Source organism: Somniosus microcephalus, chromosome 15 (genome assembly GCF_052327205.1).
Source record: "Somniosus microcephalus isolate GS21.2 chromosome 15, FLI_Smic_1.0, whole genome shotgun sequence".
Taxonomy (NCBI): domain Eukaryota; kingdom Metazoa; phylum Chordata; class Chondrichthyes; order Squaliformes; family Somniosidae; genus Somniosus; species Somniosus microcephalus.
Window position 1 is genome coordinate 57007945 of NC_141001.1, and position 22784 is coordinate 57030728.

Genomic DNA, 22784 nt, shown 5'->3' on the forward strand with positions numbered 1-22784 from the left:
CCTATACAAAATATTTGTTTGAAGTCTCCGCCATTTCCATTTCCCATTATTAATTCCCTAGACTCATCCTCTAGGGGAACAACATTCACTTTAGCTACTCTCTTCCTTTTTATATACCTGTAGACGCTCTTGCTGTCTGTTTTTATATTTCTGCTAGCTTACTCTCATAAGCTATCTCCTCTCTCTATCATTTTTTTAGTCATCCTTTGCTGGTTTAAAAAAATTACCCAATTCTCTGGCCTTCCACTATTCTTCGCAACATTGTATGCTTTTGTTTTCAATTGGATACCATCCTTTATTTCCTTAGTTAGCCACGGATAGTTCATCTTTCTCTGAGTCAGAGTCATACAGCACAGAAAGAGGCCCTTCGGCCCATCGTGTCCGTGCCGGCCATCAAGCCCTATCTATTCTAATCCCATTTTCCAGCACTTGGTCTGTAGCCTTGTCTGCTATGGCATTTCAAGTGCTCATCTAAATGCTTCTTGAATGTTGTGAGGGTTCCTGCCTCTACCACCCTGTCAGGCAGTGAGTTCCAGATTCCAACCACCCGCTGGGTGAAAAAGTTTTTCCTCAAATCCCCTCTAAACCTCCTACCCCTTACCTTGAAACTATGCCCCCTGGTTATTGGTCCCTCTACTAAGGGGAAAAGTTCCTTTCTATCTACCCTATCTATGCCCCTCATAATTTTGTACACCTCAATCAGGTCCCCACTCAGCCTTCTCTGTTCTAAGGAAAACAGCCCTAGCCTGTCCAGTCTCTCTTCATAGCTGAAATGCTCCAGCTCAGGTAACATCCTGGTGAATCTCCTCTGCACCCTCTCCAATGCAATCACATCCCTTCTATAGTGTGGCGACCAGAACTGCACACAGTATTCCAGCTGTGGCCTAACTAGCGTTTTGTACAGCTCCATCATAACCTCCCTGCTCTTATATTCTATGCCTCGGCTAATGAAGGCAACTATCCCATATGCCTTCTTAACCATCTACCTGTCTAAAGTGTTCCTCACCAACATCTGGGGACTTGTGCCAAAATTGGATGGCATTTATTTTAATGCAAGGAGTCTTACGAGTAAGGCAGATGAATTGAAGGTGTTGATGAACACATGGGAGTATGATATTGTTGCTATCACAGAGACATGGTTGAGGGAGGGGGCAGGACTGGCAGCTCAATATTCCGGAGTATAGAATCTTCAGGCGAGACAGAGGTGGGTGTAAGAGGGGGTGTCGCAATATTAATCAAGGAGTCAATTAATGGAGTAAGGAGGGATGATATCTTAGCAGGTTCCTCTAATGAGGCCATATAGGTAGAACTTAAAAAACAAAAAAAGAGGGCGAACACTTTGCTGGGAGTGTACTATAGGCCCCCAAACAGTCAGGGAGAGATAGAGGAACAGATATGTAGGCAAATCTCAGAAGTGTAGAAATAATAGGGTAATAATAGTAGGGGATTACAACTTCCCCAATATTAACTGGGATAGTCAGCGTGTGAAAGGCTTAGAGGGTGCAGAATTCTTAAAGTGCATCCAGGAGAGCTTTTTGAGCCAGCATGTAGAAAGTCCTACAAGAGAGGGGGCGGTACAGGACCTAATTCTAGAGAATGTAGCAGGGCAAGGTGGTAGAAGTGTCAGTAGGAGAGCATTTTGGTGACAGTGACCATAATTCGGTAAGATTTAAGGTAGTCATGGAAAAGGACAAAGCTAGACCAGAAATAAAGATTCTAAATTTGGGGACGGACGATTTTAATATGATAAGGCAGGATCTGGCCAAAGTGGACTGGGATCAGCTACTTGTAGGAAAATCCACATGAGAGCAGTGGGAGTCATTCAGAAAGGAAATAGAGAGAGTACAACGCCAACATGTTCCAGTAAAGGTCAAGGGTGGGACCAACAAGCCCAGGGAACCCTGAATGTCAAGGGATACACAAGAATGGATTAGGAAAAAAAGGGAGGCTTTTGGCAGATACAAAGGACTAAAAACAGTGGAAGCCCTAGAGGAGTATAGAAACTGCAGGGGAATACTTAAAAAAAAGAAAGAAATTAGGAGAGTGAAGAGGGGGCATGAAAAAACACTGGCGGGCAAAATAAAGGAAAATCCCAAGGTGTTTTATAAGTATATTAAGGGCAAGAGGATAACCAGGGAAAGAGTAGGGCCCATTAGGGACCAAAGTGGCAATCTGTGTGTAGTGCCGGAAGATGTAGGTGAGGTTTTAAATGAATATTTTGCATCTGTGTTCATTATGGAGAAGGACGATGTAGGCATCTTTGTCCATTTCCATGACTACCTTAAATTGGCGGAGTGGTAAATAGCGAGGAGGGAAAGCCTCAGACTACAGGACGATATAGATGGGTTGGTCAGATGGGCAGAACAGTGGCAAATGGAATTTAACCCTGAAAAGTGTGAGGTGATGCATTTTGGGAGGACTAACAAAACAAGGGAATACACAATGAATGGTAGGATCCTAGGAAGGACAGAGGATCAGAGGGACCTTGGTCTTTCTCTTTCACTAGAATATATCTTTGCTGAGAATTATGAAATATCTCCTTAAATGTTTGTCACTGCTTTTCTACAGTCTTACCCTATAAATGTATTTTCCCAGTCCACTTTAACCTTCATACCTTTGTAATTACCTTTATTTAAGTTCAGTACACTAGTTTGAGACCTAGCTTTCTCACCCTCAAACTGAATTTGAAATTCTACCATGCTATGATCACTCTTCCCAAGAGGATCCTTCACTTCGAGATCATTCATTAATCCAGCCTCGTTACACATTACCAGGTCTAAAATAGTCTGCTCCATGGTTGGTTCCACAACGTATTGTTCCAAGAAATCATCCCGCATACACTCCAAGAACTCTTCCTCAAGTCTAACTTTGCCAATTTGCTTTGTCCAAATCAATATGAAGATTAAAATTTCCCATGATTATAGCCGTACCTTTCTTACCAGCCTCTATTGTTTCTTGGACTATATCAGCAGAATATAGGATAATCAAATGTCTCTACCCACAGAAAACAGACACTTGATGATGTTGCTATTTCCTAGTTTAATGCAAAGGAAAACAATAGGAAAAACATAGTGCACTGAATTTCACTGCCCGTTAACCAGCTTTCTCCTGCCATGCCCATGCACAGGCTTATTTACTTGTACCAGTGGTACAGAGGGTAACATCTATTTTTTCACCTGCAGTAAGGAAAGCATTTTATTTCCCAGGCATCAATGAAAATACAATTACTTTACTATCTGAGCTCAACTCTCGCAATCTTCTTTCAAAATCCTTTAAGGGGCCATATGTACCCCTCCCTTTCTTGCAGCAGCATTACCTCCAACTCAATACCATGGGTAATCTGCTAGTATACTAATAAATCACCAATAAATTTAACAACAGGAACTCACCAAGTTTGAAATGGTACATTGTTGACAGAATTGTACATGTCGATTAACAAACAATGACAAACACAAAAAGACCATCTGGTCCATCAGTCTGTCCCACACAATTGTGATAGTTTGTGCATCACAATATATACACTCCCCACCCTACCCAAAACCATGTGATCTCCTGGGAGAGGCAAACAAACAGATAAAAACCCAGGCCAATTTGGGGAGAAAAAATCTGGATAATTCCTCTCCGACCCCTTAGATGATTAAAAATAGTCCAGATCATCACCTTGGCCCTGATAATGTTATGCTGTACCTACCTGTTGTATGAGATGATCTCCACCCCAGCCAGAAACAGGCCCAGCTCTCACTTGAAGGAATTCAGCGCATCAGCTGAATATAGTATAAAGGGCTACATACTTCAGGATCGAGATGATTATTCCAAGTTGGGGTGGATAGAGGGGGAGGTAGTTGCTCAGGATGCATACGAGCTATCCTGTAATACTATACCAATACATGCAATTATGTCAACATTTATTGTTTCAATGTGGGCTCTTCAAATACCCATAAAAAATGATCCAACTCCAACAATACTTAAATCAATTTACTTTTATAAAAATTACAAAGTACAGTAATACAACTAGACTGCTTATAGTTGCATGCATATGGTATCATTGAATATCTTTGCCTGATCTGCTTTAAATTTAGTGTAGTAGCAATTCAGCAGATTGTATGAGCAAAGGAAGAAATCATTCTTGGTGATTCTTACCTGAAACAGTCATCGACGATTTTCCACTTCCACTATCTGGGGTTATAAAAACAACACAGGTGTAATCTCCTTCTTCAGTAAATTGCACATCTGGAAGATAGAGGGAAGCAATTCCCCTCTTCAAATCATCATCAAAAATTGTGGCTCCTTTTCTGTATGGTGTCCGTTTTCCACCAATGAATTGATACACCTCTCGTCTGGTAGAATCTGGAGCACCTAATTTTTGAAAGAACCACTGAACTCCCACGTTTTTAAGATCAATTTCTTTAGTCGTATAACCAGACACTTGGCATTCAAGAAGAACCTCTTTATTTACAATGGCTTTCACAGTTCTTGAATTCATCGACACAATTAGGTCACCTCCCTCTGCAATAATTAAGACCAAAATTATCAGTATACGAATCAATTTCCTAACAAAAAAGTAGGACAAATTGTTTTAGAAAAGAATAATTACTAATGTTAAAATAAATGTGAATTTATGATACATTTTTGTTATGATGGTGCCAGACAGCCAGCGCTTTCTATAATAGGCACTTCCATAGGATGACAGCAAATGCAAATAGCCTTGTTAGGTGGTACCTATCGGTCACCAGTTATTATGGCGCTGAAAGTGCCGAGGTCTTAAGCCACATGTAGAAGCCAGAAATCCACTTTTAACATTGCTGGCCGATACAGGGAAGGGCTGAGGCAAGAAATTTTAAATTGTGATTGCAGATGTAAGGATATTTAGCACTGCACTTTGCAAATAATTGTACATGCATATGTGCAACTGTATCCCACCAGTACCGAGTCCTGACTTGGAATGTGAATGTGAATAGAAGCAATTATAAAATATGAATGGGGTATTACAAAAATCGCCAAAGAACCAAGCTAAATAAGTCTAGTACCAACAGTAAATCCCAAAAAACAAAATTTACCATGGATGCAGGGTGGGAAGAGGTAATTAGAATGGGAGGAGAGTGTGGGTGGAGTATAAATACCAGCATAGACAAGTTGGGCTAAACAGCCTGTTATTGTGCTGTAGATTCCATGTAATTCTATGTAGCCTATTTGAGTCGGCATCTCATCAAATGCTCCATTCCAGTTTGCTTCTGCCTATATTCTTGCTACAAACCAGAGAGCTATTGGATACAATATTTATTCCACATTTATTTGGCCCAACATTACAATGTATTTGCTTTTTTGTTGCTTGTGCTTTATTTGGACAAATAAAGATCCCAGAAATGTGTCTGCTACACATCACACAAAGGATGCTGATTTCCCTGCAATTCCACATCCAAAATTTTCAATATCCCATGACGGCAAACATCATGGTTATGGACACCAGATTACAATGACTGAGTAAATCAAATTCCACTGAAAAATTACATATTTCATGATATGATTAAACTTAACTATAAAGTTGTCTTTTAGTAGCTTCATAAAATGTTTTTACTTGAGGGCCTCAGCTTCTCCCAAAAGCCTGGGCTTGGCCTTGATATTCTTCCTCCAAGTTATGGTTCTCTTTGCTGAAGACAGATTCATCAGTAGCAGTTTTTCTGCCCAACTGACACAATGACCTTGATATTAACCCCCCACGGCAGGCGGGAGATCGTCGGGGGGCATTAAAATGTGAAATAATAACCCTCAACCCGCCCTTTTTTATGCCGGATATCGGGGCGTCGGAGTGTCCCGCCATGGAGAGGTGAGATGCTTAATTGACATATTTAAATCAGTGCAATTGGGAGCCCGATTTGAAATTTACTGCTGCTGCACGGATTTCCCAGGGGCAGGAAACTCGGTAGTAAAAGGGAGGCGAGAGCTGCTGGCCCCCCTTCAGCACTCCTTGTGGGCCAAGAGGAGCAGGACTGCTCCCCAGATGCCCCACAAGGAAGCCTTTGACTAGAGGGCAGATTTCAAAAGTTTTATTCAAATAGTTTATATTTAATGTTTTTCCTCAAAGACTTTTTTTTTAAACCAGAGGGTGTTTGTGTGAACGAATAAAGTCCACTTCAAACAAAGAGACAAAACTGATTTCACAATTGTTGCATCATTTGTTTGAATGAATGATTAACGACGAAGGTCAGAGAATGCGGAGTCAGGGAACAAGTAGCAGATTGGATAGCTAGCTGGCTTCAAGACAGAAAGCAGAGAGCAGGGGTAAAGGGTAGCCATTCACAGGGGCAGAAGGTGTGTAGTGGTGTTCCACAAGGATCAGTGCTGGGACCACTGTTGTTCACAATTTATATTATCGATTTAGACTTTGGAATCAAAAACACAATTTCTAAATTTGCGGAGGACACCAAATTGGGGGGGGGGGAAATGGTATGCAATGCCATCTGAATGCACGTAGCATTCGTAACAAAATAGACGAGTTAATGGCACAAATAACTACATATGGGTATGATCTTGTGGCCATTACAGAAACATGGCTGCAGGGTGACAATGCCTGGGAATTAAACATACCAGGTTATTTAACGATCAGGAAGGACAGGCAGGAAGGAAGGGGAGGTGGGGTGGCTATGTTAATAAAGGAAGGAATCACTGTAATACAGAGAAATGATATTGGGTCAAAAGATCTGGATAATGAAACAGTTTGGGTGGAGATAAGGAATAATAAAGGGGAAAAAAACACTAGTGGGCGTAGTCTATAGGCCTCCGAACAGTGGCAACTCTGTTGGACGGAGTATCAATCAGGAAATAGCTGAGGCTTGTAATAAGGGAACATCTAGAATTATGGGGGATTTTAACTATCATATTAATTGGACAAATCAAATTGGGCAGGGCTGCCTTGAGGATGAGTTCATTGAGTGTATTAGGGATGGGTTTCTTGAGCAGTATGTAACTGAACCGACCAGGGGGCAAGCAACCTTAGATCTGGTCCTGTGTAACGAGACGGGATTAATTAAAAATGTCCTAGTAAAGGATCCCCTTGGAATGAGTGACCATAACATGGTTGAATTCCATATTCAATTAGAGGGTGAGAAGGTTGGATCTCAAACAAGCGTGCTAAGCTTGAATAAAGGAGACTATGAAGGTATGAGAGCGGAATTGAGTAGAGTGGATTGGGAAAATAGATTAAAGGGTAAGACGATACATGATCAGTGGTGTACATTCAAGGAGTTATTTTACAACTTCCAAAAAATATATATTCCACTGAGAAGAAAAGGGTGTAAAAGAAAAGACAGCCATCCGTGGCTAAGTAAAGAAATTAAGGATAGTATTCGACTAAAAACAAGGGCATATAAGGTAGCCAAATCGAGTGGGAGGATAGAGGATTGGGAAAACTTTAAAAGACAGCAAAAAATAACAAAAAGATTGATTAAGAAAGGGAAGATAGATTATGAAAGTAAATTAGCAAAAAATATAAAAACAGATAGTAAGAGTTTTTATAGTTATATAAAAAAAAGGGTGGCTAAAGTAAATGTTGGTCCCTTAGAGGATGAGACCGGGAAATTAATGGTGGGAAATATGGAGATGGCAAAAACACTGAATGAATATTTTACATCAGTCTTTACAGTAGAAGACACTAAGAATATCCCAACACTGGACAAACAGGGGGCTAAAGGTGGGTGGGGGGGAAGGAGCTAAACACGATCAAAATCACTAAGGAAGTGGTACTCGGTAAAATAATGGGACTCAAGGCGGATAAATCACCTGGACCTGATGGCTTACATCCTAGGGTCTTGAGGGAAGTGGCGGTAGGGATTGTGGATGCATTGGTAATAATTTTCCAAAACTCCCTGGACTCGGCAATGGTCCCGGCAGACTGGAAAACTGCTAATGTAACACCCTTATATAAAAAGTGCAGTAGACAGAAGGCTGGAAACTATAGACCGGTTAGCCTAACACCTGTGGTAGGTAAAATTTTGGAGTCCATTATTAAGGAGACAGTAACAGGACATTTGGATAATCATAATTTAATAGGACAAAGTCAGCATGGTTTTATGAAGGGGAAGTCATGTTTGACAAATTTGCTGGAGTTCTTTGAGGAAGTAACATATAGGGTGGATAAAGGTGAACCAGTGGACGTAGTGTATTTAGACTTCCAAAAGGCATTTGACAAGGTGCCACACAAAAGATTATTGCTTAAGATAAAAAATCACGGGATTGGGGGTAATATTCTGGCACGGATAGAGGATTGGCTATCTAACAGAAGGCAGAGAGTTGGGATAAATGGTTCATTCTCAGACTGGCAATCAGTAACTAGTGGTGTACCGCAGGGGTCAGTGCTGGGTCCCCAACTCTTTACAATCTATATTAACGATTTGGAGGAGGGGACCGAGTGTAACAGATCAAAGTTTGCAGATGATACTAACATGGGAGGGAAAGTAGTGAGTGAGGAGGACATAAAAAACCTGCAAGGGGACATAGACAGGCTAAGTAAGTGGGCAGAGATTTGGCAGATGGAATACAATACTGGAAAGTGTGAGGTTATGCACTTTGGCAGGAAAAATCGTAGAGCAAGTTATTATTTTAACGGCAAGAAACTGGAAAGTACTGAAGTACAAAGGGATCTGGGGGTCCTGGTGCACGAAGCTCATAAGGTTAGTATGCAGGTGCAGCAAGTGATTAAGAAGGCCAATGGAATGTTGGCTTTCATTGCTAGGGGGATAGAATATAAAAATAGGGAGGTATTGCTTCAGTTGTACAAGGTATTGGTGAGACCGCACCTGGAATACTGCATACAGTTTTGGTGTCCATACTTAAGAAAGGACATACTTGCTCTCGAGTCAGTACAAAGAAGGTTCACTCGGTTAATCCTGGGGATGAGGGGATGGACATATGAGGAGAGGTTGAGTAGATTGGGACTCTACTCATTGGAGTTCAGAAGAATGAGAGGCGATCTTATTGAAACATATAAGATTGTGAAGGGGTTGGATCGTGTGGATGCGGGGAGGATGTTCCCGATGATGGGTGAAACTAGAACTAGGGGGCATAGTCTTAGAATAAGGGGCTGCTCTTTCAAAACCGAGATGAGGAGGAACTACTTCACTCAGGGTGGTAGGTCCATGGAATATGCTGCCCCAAAAAGCTGTAGAAGCTACATCATTACATAAATTTAAAACAGAAATAGACAGTTTCCTAGAAGTAAAGGGAATTAAGGGTTACGGGGAGCGGGCAGGAATTTGGACATGAGTCTAGGTTCGGATCGGTCATGGCCCTGTGGGTAGCGGAGCGGGCCCAGGGGCCGTGTAGCCTGATCCTGCTCCTATTTTGTGTGTCTAATTCTGTTAGATTCAGGAGATGGTTCTGTGATAGTGGATTGGCGGTTAGGATCAGATCAGCCATGATCTTATTGAAGGGCGGAGCAGGCTCGAGGGGCCTACTTCTGCTCCTATTTTCTTATGTTCTTATGCCGAGGAGGACTACAACAAATTACAGGAGGGCATTAATAAACTTGTAGAATGGGTATATAATTGGCAAATGAATTTCAACACAGATAAATGTGAGGTATTACATTTTGGTAGGAAGACTAGGGAGGGCACTTATTACTTGGAGGGGGTGAGTCTGGGTGGGGTAGAGGAGCAAAGGGATCTCGAAGTACAAATATACAAATCGCTAAAAGTAGCGACATAGGTTAACAAGGCCATAAAAAAGCAAACCAAGCACCAGGGTTTATTTCTAGAGGGATAGAATTGAAAAGTAGTGAAGTTATGCTAAACCTGTATCAAACCTTGGTTAGACCACACTTGGAGTACTGCGTATAATTCTGGTCGCCATATTATAGAAAGGATATTGTGGCACTGGACAGGGTGCAGAGAAGATTTACAAGGATGATACCAGAAATGCGAGGGTATACATATCAGGAAAGGATGAACAGTCTGGATCTCTCTTCACTTGAAAAAAGGCCGAGGGGTGACCTAATAGAGGTCTTTAAAATTATGAACGATTTTGATGAAGTAGATAGAGTGTTTCCACTTGTAGGGAAGAGAATAAGTAGAGGCCATCAATATAAGATAGTCACCAACAAATCAAATTAGATGAAGAAGTTTCTTCTGAATTCCCTGAGGGTGGTAAGAATGTGGAACTCGCTACCACAGGGAGTAGTTGAGGCAAATAGCATAGATACATTTAAGGGGGGGGAAGGGAATTGAGGGTTATGTTGATAGAGTTTGATGAGGAAAGACAGGAGGAGACTCGAGCGGAGCATAAACGCCGGCATGGACTGATTGGGCCGAATAGCCTGTTTCTGTGCCGCATAGCCTATGTAATCCTATGAATTATCAATTTTTATTTTTCTCAGTGGGAGAAATCAAACGCCGAGATTTTCTGGGTGGGGGGGGGGGGGGGGGGCGTCAGAAGGTGCAATTGGTGGCGGGTCGGGTGGGAAAGAGGTTTTTCTCCCCCAGCATAGAAACATAGAAGATAGGAGCAGGAGTAGGCCATTCGGCCCCTTGAGCCTGTTCCGCCATTTAATGAGATCATGGCTGATCATCCAAATTCAGTAACCTGTCCCTGCTTTTTCCCCATATCCCTTGATCCCTTTAGCCTTAAGAAATATATCTAACTCCTTCTTGAATATATTTAATGAATTGGCCTCAACTGCTTTCTGTGGTAGAGAATTCCACAGGTTCACCACTCTCTGGGTGAAGAAATTCCTCCTCATCTCAGTCCTAAATAGCTTACCCCTTATCCTTAGAATGTGACCCCTGGTTCTGGACTCTCCGCCATCGGGAACATCCTTCCTGCATCTAGTCCTGTTAGAATTTTATAAGTTTCAATGAGAGCCCCTCTCATTCTTCTAAACTCCAGCAAATACAAGCCCAATCGACCCAATCTCTCCTCATACGTCATTCCTGCCATCCCAGGTATCAGTCTGGTGAATCTTCGCTGCACTCCCTCCATGGCAAGAACATCCTTCCTCAGATAAGGCGACCAAAACTGCACACAATACTCAAGGTGTGGTCTCACCAAGGCCCTGTATAACTGCAGCAAGACATCCTTGCTCCTGTACTCAAATCCTCTCGCTACGAAGGCCAACATACCATTTGCCTTCTTAACCACCTGCTGCACCTGCATGCTTACCTTCAGCGACTGGTGCACAAGGACACCCAGGTCTCGTTGCACTTCCCCTTTCCCCAATCTATTGCCATTCAGATAATAATCTGCCTTCCTGTTTTTGCCACCAAAGTGGATAACCTCGCATTTATCCACATTATACTGCATCTGCCATGCATCTGCCCAATCACCCAACCTGTCCAAATCATACTGGAGTTTCTTGGCATCCTCCTCACAGCACACACACCCACCCAGCTTTGTGTCATCTGCAAACTTGGAGATATTACATCTAGTTCCCTCGTCTAGATCATTAATATATACTGTGAATAACTGGGGTCCTAGCACCGATCCCTGCGGTACCCCACTAGTCACTGCCTGCCACTCAAAAACAGACCCATTTATTCCAACTCTTTGCTTCCTGTCTGCCAACCAGCTCTCTATCCAAGTCAGTACCCTGCTGTGAACCCGCTGCCACGTACCTTTACCCGATGTCGGGTCTGTCAGTGCTGAGCAGACCCGACACACAGCGGCGGGTTCACAATGGGGGACCCAATTCAGGTAATCAGTGGCTAGTTTAGAGCCACTTAAGAATGAATTTCAGCTCACCTCTCGCATTTGACAGCTCGCCCACAAGGTCCACGTCTGTGAAGCTGAGGTGGGAGTTCAGTGGCCATTGAATCAGCTGTTGAGTTGACAGCTCCAAATGGACAGTAAAAGCTCCCACCTTAGAGATATCTTCCCTCAGCCACAAACTCTTCCTCACTGCATTTCCACAACAGATTCACTATGCTGCAAGTCTTTACACAAGTCTCCATCCAGTCTCACCTCATAACCTCTCTCACCATTGACAGATCACTTCTGTCATCTCTACTTCACCTGCCATCTATTCCATCAGCATGGGTGCCCTTTATACTCGCTCACCTTGGTCCTCAGAATCCCACCACGATCAGCCCCAACACCAACCTTCTCTGCAATCACCTGATGTTGCACAGGACAGAGGGCATCAGCACCTCCCTAAACCTTGCTGCCCAGGAGGCCAGCGATGGTCTCACCTTGGCCAGATTTACTTCATTTGACTGTACACCCTGGCTGCCACATGATGTGCCAGGTTGGCACCATCCCACGCCATAAAGCATCCCTACAATGACCAAGCCATTCCTTTCACATTCATCACCATTGTAGGAGGTACCGTTATGTCTCACTATTCACTGCAACTCACTAAGCCACTTCCAAAGGTGCACACAAATCTGTCCAAGAACTCAAGTGTTGAAAATAGAGGTTTCAATGTTTTGACACCACATTAACAGAAACTTTACACGAACATTGCATATAACACCCAAGTGCCTACACTTGTGTATTGTTAGTTGGTATGATTGCACTAGGATAAGGGCGAGTGAGAGGGGTTGCTAGTGAGATGGGAATGTGATAATATACAGAGAGGGATGGGCGGAGGTCCAAGGTAAGCTGGTGTGAGAAGGATGTATAGGAATAGGGTAGGGAAGGCAGAGTGATGAGGATGTGATGAGAGGCACAGCAGGATGAGGTTGAGTGTGCCTCTGTACGAATGCTTCGTGATCTACTGAGATCATTGAAATGTTTGCGGCACTGCACCTAGGTCCTCCTGACGACATCCCTGCTTGTGACCTCCTCTGCTATCTGCAACCAGACTGTGTTGATCTCCTGGGGAGGTCTCTTCCACTCATGGAAAGGTAAGGGGATCTCCTTGCGTGCTGTGACTCCCTCCATAAGCATATAGAGGGAGTCATGAGAGAGCCTGGGTGCAGCCCTGCACAGTGATTGTCAGTGGAGGCACTCGTCACTGCCGCCTTACGAACAGCAACCCCAACTGTCTCATCCTACTCTCTCGCCGACCTTCCCGCCCAGCGCGCCCACTGGGGACAAATCTCGTCAATCCCCTCCCCATCCAACTCATCGCCCCCAGCGCCGACCCTGTGGACGCTGGCAGAGGGGCAGCCATCACCGCCCCTTTTCGCATCTCCCTCCAGAATGTCCGTTCACACATGCGAACAAGGCCCTTGCCATCCACGAGCTTATCGTGGATGACTGCATCGATATCATGGCCCTGACGGAAACTTGGTTGAGGGGTGATGACACCTTACCCTTAAATGAAGCCTCCCCACCTGACTAGACCTTCCACCACTTGCCCCACTCAGACCACCGTGGTGACGGTGTAGCTCTCATCACCAAATCACACCTTGGTCTGTCCCCTTATTCCTCCGGCAGTTTCTCCTCCTTTGAGCATCTCACCTTATTCCACCCTTCTCGCCTCTCATTTAAAAGTTCTTGTCTCTACCGCCCACCCAAGTACCATAAAAATGTTATTACTGAGATATCTTCACTGTTCTCCTCCCTCAGCACCAAACGACTTCCCATCCTTGGTAACTTCAACTTCCATCTCAATTCATCATGCTCTCTCTCCAGAGTTCACTAGCCTCTCATCCTCCCTTAATTCCTCCCTCCACATAAACTCCCCAACCCATATTCATGGCCTCCCTCTCGACCTTGCCATCTCTCGTGGCCTCGCTATTCCCATCATGTCAATTGCAGATGAGGCCATCACTGACCATTTCCTCGTATCGCTCTCCACCCACATCCCCCTTCCACCACCGCCCCCCCCACCAAACCCTACTTCCTTCGGTGTCCGCCCCAGAAAAAACTCTCTCCCAACTGCACTTATGAAATCCCAACTGTCCAGTCTCTGGCCCTCCATTCACCAGGACATTTCTGCAGCTACCCATCTGCTCAACCACACCCTCACCACCACCTTTGATGCCCTAGTCCCTACTAAAACAATTACCCTCGCTCACCCTGGCCGTTCCCCCTGGTACGGCTCATCTTCGCTCCCTTAAGTCCAAGGGATGCAGACTCGAACAGATATGGCAGACAACTGGTTTAGCCATTCACCGCCAGATCTGGTTGGACCACAAAGCATTACTGGGCCCTGCTCTCGTCTGCCAAAATTGCTCACTATTCCAGAATCATTCTGGAATGCAAAGATAAACCCCGGCTCCTATTCGCTACTGCTAACCATTTCTTGAACCCCTCTCCCCTGTCTCCTCCACCCTCACCTCCGATAACAAGTGTGAGGAGCTCATGGACTTCTTTGTCTCCAAGATTGAGGCCTCTGCCACTTCCCTTCCTTCCCCTAGCCCACTGGGCCAAACTTCCTCTAAGGTTCCACCATTTCCTAGCCCTGAACTCACATCTTTCTCCAGTTTCTCTCCGATCTTCCCTCAAGATCTCTCCGCGCTCATCTTGTCCATAAGACCCACCTCCTGCTCCCTTGACCCTATTCCCACCAAACTGCTGACCACCCAACTTCCCTTTCTGGCTCCTATGTTAGCTGATATTGTTAATGGTTCTCTCTCCTCGGGTACTGTCCCCCTCTCCCTCAAATCTGCAGTCATCACCCCTCTCCTCAAAAAAACAACCCACGACCCCTCCGTCCTTGCAAACTACCACCCACCTCCAACCTCCCTTTCCTCTCCAAAGTCCTTGAACGTGTTGTCACCTCCCAAATCAGTGTCCATCTTTCCCGCAATTACATGCTTAAATCCCTCCAATCAGGTTTTCACCCTTGCCACAGTACCGAAACGGCTCTCGTCAAAGTCACAAATGACATCCTTTCTGACTGTGACAAAGGTAAACTATCCCTCCTGGTCCTTCTTGACTTGTCTGCAGCCTTTTACACGGTTGACCTACTCCATCCTTTTCCACCGTCATCCAGCTGGGTGGGACTGCACTCGCCTGATTCCATTCTTATCTATCTAATCGTAGCCAGAGAATCACCTGCAATGGCTTCTCTTCCCGCTCTTGCATCGTTACCTCTGGTGTCCCTCAAGGATCTATCCTTGGCCCCCTCCTATTTCTCATCTATGTTGCCCCTTGGCAACATCATCCGAAAACACAGCGTCAATTTGCACATGTACGCTGACACCCAACTCTACCTCACTACCTCTTCTCCCGACCCCTCCACGGTGTCTAAATTGTCAGACTACTTGTCCAACAAAGTTATGGATGAGCAGAAATTTTCTACAATTAAATATTGGGAAGACCGAAGCCATTGTTTGCGGTCCCCACCACAAACTCCGTTCCCTAGCCACTGACTCCATCCCTCTCCTTAACATCTGTCTGAGGCTGAACCACACTGTTCGCAACCTTGGTGTCATATTTGACCCTGAAATGAGCTTCAGACCACATATCCGCAGCATAAAAAAGACCGCCTACTTCCACCTCCGTAACATCGCCCGGCTCCGCCCTTGCCTCACCTCATCCGCTGCTGAAACACTCATCCATGCCTTTGTTACCTCTAGATTTGACTATTCCAATGCACTCCTGGCTGGCCTCTCACATACCACCCTACATAAATTTGTGGTCATCAAAAACTTGGCTGCCCGTGTCCAAACTCGCACCAAGTCCCGTTCGCCCATCACCCGTGCTCGCTGACCTACATTGGCTCCCAGTTAAGCAGCGCCTCGCTTTCAAAATTCTCATTTGTTTTCAAATCCCTCCATGGCCTCGCCCCTTCCCATCTCTAATCTCCTTCAGCCCTACAACCCCTCCCCCAAGATATCTGCGCTCCTCTAATTCTGCCCTTTTGAGCATCCCCAATTATAAATCGCTCAACCTTTGGTGGCCGTGCCTTTTGTTGCCTAGGCCCCAAGCTCTAGAATTCCCTGCCTAAACCTGTCCGCCTCGCTACCTCTCTTTCCTCCTTTAAGACGCTCCTTAAAACCTACCTCTTTGACCAAGCTTTTGGTCACCTGCCCTAAATTATCCTTATGTGGCTCGGTGTCAAATTATTTGTCTTAAAATACTCCTGTGCAGCGCCTTGGGCCATTTTGCTAGGTTAAAGGCGCTATATAAATACAAGTTGTTGTTGTTTGCAGCACCTCAATGCTGTAGAACACTGACAGCACAAATGTCAAATTAAAGTTAGGCCATGTCCCTTTAAGGAAACCGGCTGATGACGAGTTATTAAATGTCGTCACCACACCCGCTTCCTCTAATTGGCCAGGAAACGTGCTGGGCGGGCAAAACAAGCTCAATCAATGGAAAGTCATTCTAGACAGTGGGATGACCCGCCGAGGTTAGTAAAATCGCAGCCCATGTGTTTGAGCTTGTGTGTTTTAGAAAACAATTTGAATACAAACTGGAAATTGAATCAGAAAGTACTGAATGAACCTTTTATTGAAAAGAAAGACTTGCATTTACATAGTGCCTTTCACGACCACCGGATGTCCCAAAGCGCTTTACAGCCAATAAAGCACTTTTGGAGTGTAGTCACTGCTGTAATGTGGGAAATGTGGTAATATTGATCCTTTAGAAACTTACCAATGAGGGCTCCCTCACCCCCAGTGCCGTCAGACCCATGCACTCCTCTCTCACTTCACTGCTGACAGACCCCAAGAATCTACCAGTCAACCTACCCTCCAAATTCGATCAAACCCCAGGTTTTTCCTGCACTGTGGTCTCACATACCTACCCTTGCTATCAAGCCACAGGACCCCCACACCCCATGCTACATTTCTCCAGGATGCCCAATGCAGGCTGCCAAGGTCCAGGATACTCAATCCAGCTCTGCCAAACACGAGAGCCATCCTCTCCAACACAACCAAAGCCCAGGATCACCCTAGTACGAAATCCCATCCTCTCCCAAGAACTACTAAAAACCAGATACCTACTTCCAACATCTTGCTGTGAATCTAAAGAACCTCTCACATCAATTTTCACAGAATTCATAGTTACAGAATTTGATCCCTATAGCACTGAGGATTTTTACAAGCAGTACAAATAACACAACTTGTATTTATATAGCACCTTTAACAATGAGAGGAGCGCAGATATCTCATAGAATCATAGAAGATAGGAGCAGGAGTAGGCCATTCGGCCCCTCGAGCCTGCTCCGCCATTCAATGAGATCATGGTTGATCATCCAAATTCAGTACCCTGTCCCTGCCTTCTCCCCATATCCCTTGATCCCTTTAGCCTTAAGAAATATATCCAACTCTTTCTTGAATATATTTAATGAACTGGCCTCCACCGCCCTCTGTGGCAGAGAATTCCACAGGTTCACTACTCTCTGGGTGAAGAAATTCCTCCTCATTTCAGTCCTAAATGGCTTACCCCTTATCCTTAGACTATGACCCCTGGTTCTGGACTCCCCAGCCATCAGAAACATCCTTCCTGCATCTAGTCTGTCCAGGCCTGACAGAATTTTATAGGTTTCGATGAGATCCCCTCTCAATCTTCTAAACTCCAGTGAGTATAAGCCCAATCGACACAATCTCTGCTCATACGTCATTCCTGCCATCCCAGGTATCAGCCTGGTGAATCTTCGCTGCAGGCGGATTGTGGAGCTGGAGGAGATTACAGAGATAGGGAGGGGCGAGGCCATGCAGGAATTTGAAAACAAGGAGGAGAATTTTTTTTTAAATAATCGAGAAGTTGCTTATCCGGGAACCAATGTTTGTCAGCAAGCACAGGGGTGATGGGTGAATGGGACTTGGAGAGAGTTAGGACACGGGCAAGAGAGTTTTGGATGACCTCAAGTTTACAGAGTCTTGCCAAGCTTTGTAGCGTGGAGAAGAGAAAAATGAAGAATGAGAAAATTAAAAGGAGAAAAAAGGCAATGGAGGTAAGATGTTCAGATAATTAATTATCTTGGTTGCCTTCCATCTTTACAGCCCTATGTTAAAGCGCTCTGTGCTGAGTTAGCTGATGTCACTTGGGACAACCACTTGGGCACCACAATTCTTTTTGAATCATTCCTCTCCACCCAGGGAACATGGGGGGGGGGGGGGGGGGAAAACAGATACAGTTCCTACTTCTACACATAATCCACCATCGCCCGTGGACAATCAATGTTTAACAACATAAAAATAGGAGCAGGAATAGGCCACTTGGTCCCTCGAGCCTGCTCTGCCATTCAATAAGATCATGGCTGATCTTGGGCTCAAAGCCACTTCCCTGCCCACTCCCCATAACCCTTCACTCCCTTATCTTGCAAAAATCTGTCTATCACCACCTTAAATGTATTTAATGATCCAGCCTCCACAGTTCTCTGCGGCAGAGAATTCCACAGATTTACAACCCGGAGAAGAAATTCCTCCTCATCGCAGTTCTAAAAGGGCGACCCTTTATTCTGAAACTATGCCCCCGAGTTCCCCACGAGGGGAAACATCCTCTCTGCATCAACCTTGTCGAGCCCCCTCAGTATCTTATATGTTTCAATAAGATCACCTCTCATTCTTCTAAATTCCAATTGAGTATAGGCCCAACCTGCTCAACCTTTCCTTGTAAGTCAACCCCCTCATCTCTGGAATTAACCTAGTGAATTGTCTCTGAACTGCCTCCAATGCAAGTATATCCTTCATTAAATAAGGAGACCAAAACTGTACGCAGTACTCAAAGTGTGGTCTCACCAGTACCCTGTACAGTTGTAGCAGGACTTCCCTGCTTTTATCCACTTTGGCAAGAAAAATTTAAAAAAGCAAATTATTTAAATGGAGAGAGATTACAAAATGCTACAGTTCAGAGGGACCTGGGGATCCTTGTGCATGAAACACAAAAAGTGTTTTCAAGGACCCCCTTGAAATAAAGGCCAACATTCCATTTGCCTTTTTGATTACTTGCTGTACCTGCATGCTAACTTTTTGTGTTTCATGCACAAGGACCCCCAGGTCCCTCTGAACTGTAGCATTTTGTAATCTCTCTCCATTTAAATAATAATTTGCTTTTTTATTTTTCCTGCCAAAGTGGATAACCTCGCACTGTCCCACATTATACTCCAGCTGCCAAATGTTTATCCACTCACTTAGCCTGTCTATATCCCTTTGCAGGTTCTTTGAGTCCTCTGCACAACTTGCTTTCCCATCTATCTTTGTATCATCTGCAAACTTGGCTACATTACACTCGGTCCCTTCATCCAAGCCATTAATGTAGATTGCAAATAGTTGAGGCCCCAGCACCGATCCCTGTGGCACCCCACTAGTTACCGTTTGCCAACCGGTAAATGACCCATTTATCCCAACTCTCTGCTTTTTGTTAGTTAGCCAATTCTCTATCCATGCTAATATATTACCCCCAATTCCATTAGCTCTTACCTTATGCAGTAACTTTTTATGTGGCACCTCATCAAATGCCTTCTGGAAATCCAAATACACCACATCCACTGGCTCACCTTTGTCCATCCTGCTTGTTACATCCTCAAAGAACTCCAGCAAATTTGTTAAACATGATTTCCCTTTCCCTTGGGTTAGCACACCCATTTGGGCCGAGTAACATTGTATATTATTTAAATACATAAAACTTCAACTAATGCTGATAAAAAACAGACCTTGTGCCCAGGCTCAAAAGTGGCCTAAAAGCCGCTCCGCCCCGCGCCTCGCACTTTACCATTTTTTTAAATTGCATTAATTTCTGGTTTGCAAACCAAGCCCAAAAGGAACATCAGTTACAGACCGCGCGGGAGGGTTGGCTCTGCTCCAATTTTACCTTGAACTCCGGGGGAAATCCACAAACAGCCGAAGTACAAACCCCTTAACCCTTGTGCCCCGGCTCAAAAGTGGCCTAAAATCCGCCCCGCCCCTCGCACTTTACCTGAAAGCGGTATCAGAGCGGCCAGCGCGACCACCACCGGCACCAGGAGCGGCAGCGAGTTCCCGCTCCGGCCCATGACTCCCGCTCCAGCCTCTGTCCCTCTCTCTGGGCACCGAGTTTCTCCCGTTCTGATCGGGAAGCAGCCACAGCCTCCCCTTCGCCCCAGTTTCACTTTCGCGAGCGGGCGGTGACGAGGCGAAGGTGCGCGCGCAGCAGCTGGTCTCAGGCGCCGGTCACCGACCGACTGACAGGAGCGACACTGTCCTCACAGTCAATTGTGCATCCCTCAGCCAACGCCACCGAAAGCAGGTTAAATAAGATTGACACGCGTGATGAACAATCAGGAAGTGTACAGCTCACTAAAATTACCCAAAGGCTGAAACAACTGAATTTAAAGCACTAAAATTGTGGCTCAGTTAGTAGCACTGGTACCTCTGAGTTAGAAGGTTGTGGGCTCAAAGTCCCGCTCCAGACACTTGAGCACAAAAATCTAGCCTTACACACCAGTGCAGTACTGAGGGAGTGCTGCACTGTTGAAGGTGCTGTCCTACAATGTAAGTTGTGAGGAGGGTGCATGGAGGCTTCAAGGGGATATAAACAGGCTAAATGAGTGGGCAAGAACACGGCAAATGGAATGTAATGTGGAGAAATTTGAAGTTATCCACTTTGGGACTAGAGTCCTGGCGGATCATATAACTAGGGCTGTAGAGAGGGCTTTAAACTAACTAGTGGGGGGGAGGTTCCTAGAGAGCAAATAATACAAATGACAACAGAGAAGGTCATAGACTTAGGTAGCAGTGGGGAAATTAAAAACCAGAGCGTGTCAGGAAGGGGTAGAAGGTGTGGAATAAAAGGTAAAGTAATAAAAAGGGCAATAGCAGGAACTAAGTGTCACAAAACATATTTGAAAGTTCTCTATCTGAATGCACGTAGCATTCATAACAAAATAGACGAGTTAAAGGCACAAATAGCTACATATGGGTATGATCTTGTGGCCATTACAGAAACATGGCTGCAGGGTGACAATGCCTGGGAATTAAACATACCAGGTTATTTAACAATCAGGAAGGACAGGCAGGAAGGAAGGGGAGGTGGGGTGGCTATGTTAATAAAGGAAGGAATCACTGTAATACAGAGAAATGATATTGGGTCAAAGGATCAGGATAATGAAACAGTTTGGGTGGAGATAAGGAATAATAAGGCGAAAAAAACACTAGTGGGTGTAGTATATAGGCCTCCGAACAGTCACAGCTCGGTTGGACGGAGTATCAATCAGGAAATAGTTGAGGCTTGTAATAAGGGAACATCTATAATTATGGGGGATTTTAACTATCATATAAATTGGACGAATCAAATTGGGCAGGGCTGCCTTGAGGATGAGTTCATTGAGTGTATTAGGGATGGGTTTCTTGAGCAGTATGTAACTGAACCAACCAGGGGGCAAGCAACCTTAGATCTGGTCCTGTGTAACGAGACAGGATTAATTAAAAATGTCCTAGTAAAGGATCCCCTTGGAATGAGTGACCATAACATGGTTGAATTCCATATTCAGTTAGAGGGTGAGGAGGCTGTATCTCAAACAAGCGTGCTAAGCTTGAATAAAGGAGACTATGAAGGTATGAGAGCGGAATTGAGTAAAGTGGATTGGGAAAATAGGTTAAAGGATAAGACGATACATGATCAGTGGTGTACATTTAAGGAGTTATTTTACAAATTCCAAAAAAAGTATATTCCACTGAGAAAAAAAGGGTGTAAAAGAAAAGACAGCCATCCGTGGCTAAGTAAAGAAATTAAGGATAGTATTTGACTAAAAACAAGGGCATATAAGGTAGCCAAATCTAGTGGGAGGATAGAGGATTGGGAAAACTTTAAAAGACAGCAAAAAATAACAAAAAGATTGATTAAGAAAGGGAAGATAGATTATGAAAGTAAATTAGCAAAAAATATAAAGACAGATAGTAAGAGTTTTTATAGTTATATAAAAAGAAAAAGGGTGGCTAAAGTAAATGTTGGTCCCTTAGAGGATGAGACCGGGAAATTAATGGTGGGAAATATGGAGATGGCAAAAACACTGAATGAATATTTTGTATCAGTCTTTACAGTAGAGGACACCAAGAATATCCCAACACTTGACAAGCAGGGGGCTATGGGGGGGGGGGGGGGGAGCTAAATACGATTAAAATCACTAAGGAAGTAGTACTTGGTAAAATAATGGGACTCAAGGCGGATAAATCACCTGGACCTGATGGCTTACATCCCAGGGTTTTGAGGGAAGTGGCAGTAGGGATTGTGGATGCATTGGTAATAATCTTCCAAAACTCCCTGGACTCAGCAAAGGTCCCGGCAGACTAGAAAACTGCTAATGTAACACCCTTATTTAAAAAGGGCAGTAGACAGAAGGCTGGAAACTATAGACCGGTTAGCCTAACATCTGTGGTAGGTAAAATTTTGGAGTCCATTATTAAGGAGACAGTAACAGGACATTTGGATAATCATAATTTAATAAGACAAAGTCAGCATGGTTTTATGAAGGGGAAGTCATGTTTGACAAATTTGCTGGAGTTCTTTGAGGAAGTAACATATAGGGTGGATAAAGGGGAACCAGTGGACGTAGTGTATTTAGACTTCCAAAAGGCATTTGACAAGGTGCCACACAAAAGATTATTGCTTAAGATAAAAAATCACGGGATTGGGGGTAATATTCTGGCATGGATAGAGGATTGGCTATCTAACAGAAGGCAGAGAGTTGGGATAAATGGTTCATATTCAGACTGGCAATCAGTAACCAGTGGTGTTCCGCAGGGGTCAGTGCTGGGTCCCCAACTCTTTACAATCTATATTAACGATTTGGAGGAGGGGACCGAGTGTAACACATCAAAGTTTGCAGATGATACTAAGATGGGAGGGAAAGTAGTGAGTGAGGAGGACATAAAAAACCTGCAAGGGGACATAGACAGGCTAAGTAAGTGGGCAGAGATTTGGCAGATGGAATACAATACTGGAAAGTGTGAGGTTATGCACTTTGGCAGGAAAAATCGTAG

At 44.4% G+C, this 22784-nt stretch overlaps 1 protein-coding gene across 5 annotated transcripts in view; it reads right to left on the bottom strand.

Annotated features, from left to right (window-relative positions):
- Window positions 1–22784, bottom strand: part of LOC147106751 (uncharacterized) — a 65103-nt gene that overhangs the window by 36794 nt on the left and 5525 nt on the right. For 2 of the 5 annotated variants that reach the window (XM_086007836.1, XM_086007835.1), the window contains exons 1-2: window positions 19744–20017; window positions 4141–4506 (exon numbers count right to left, since the gene is read on the bottom strand). In XM_086007836.1, coding sequence (XP_085863962.1) covers window positions 4141–4506; window positions 19744–19819 — 442 coding nt within the window. In that variant the 5' untranslated portion in view covers window positions 19820–20017. Of the gene's footprint in view, window positions 1–4140; window positions 4507–19743; window positions 20018–22784 lie in introns of those variants that run through there. The other 3 variants (XM_086007834.1, XM_086007832.1, XM_086007833.1) reach the window with 3 other exon arrangements.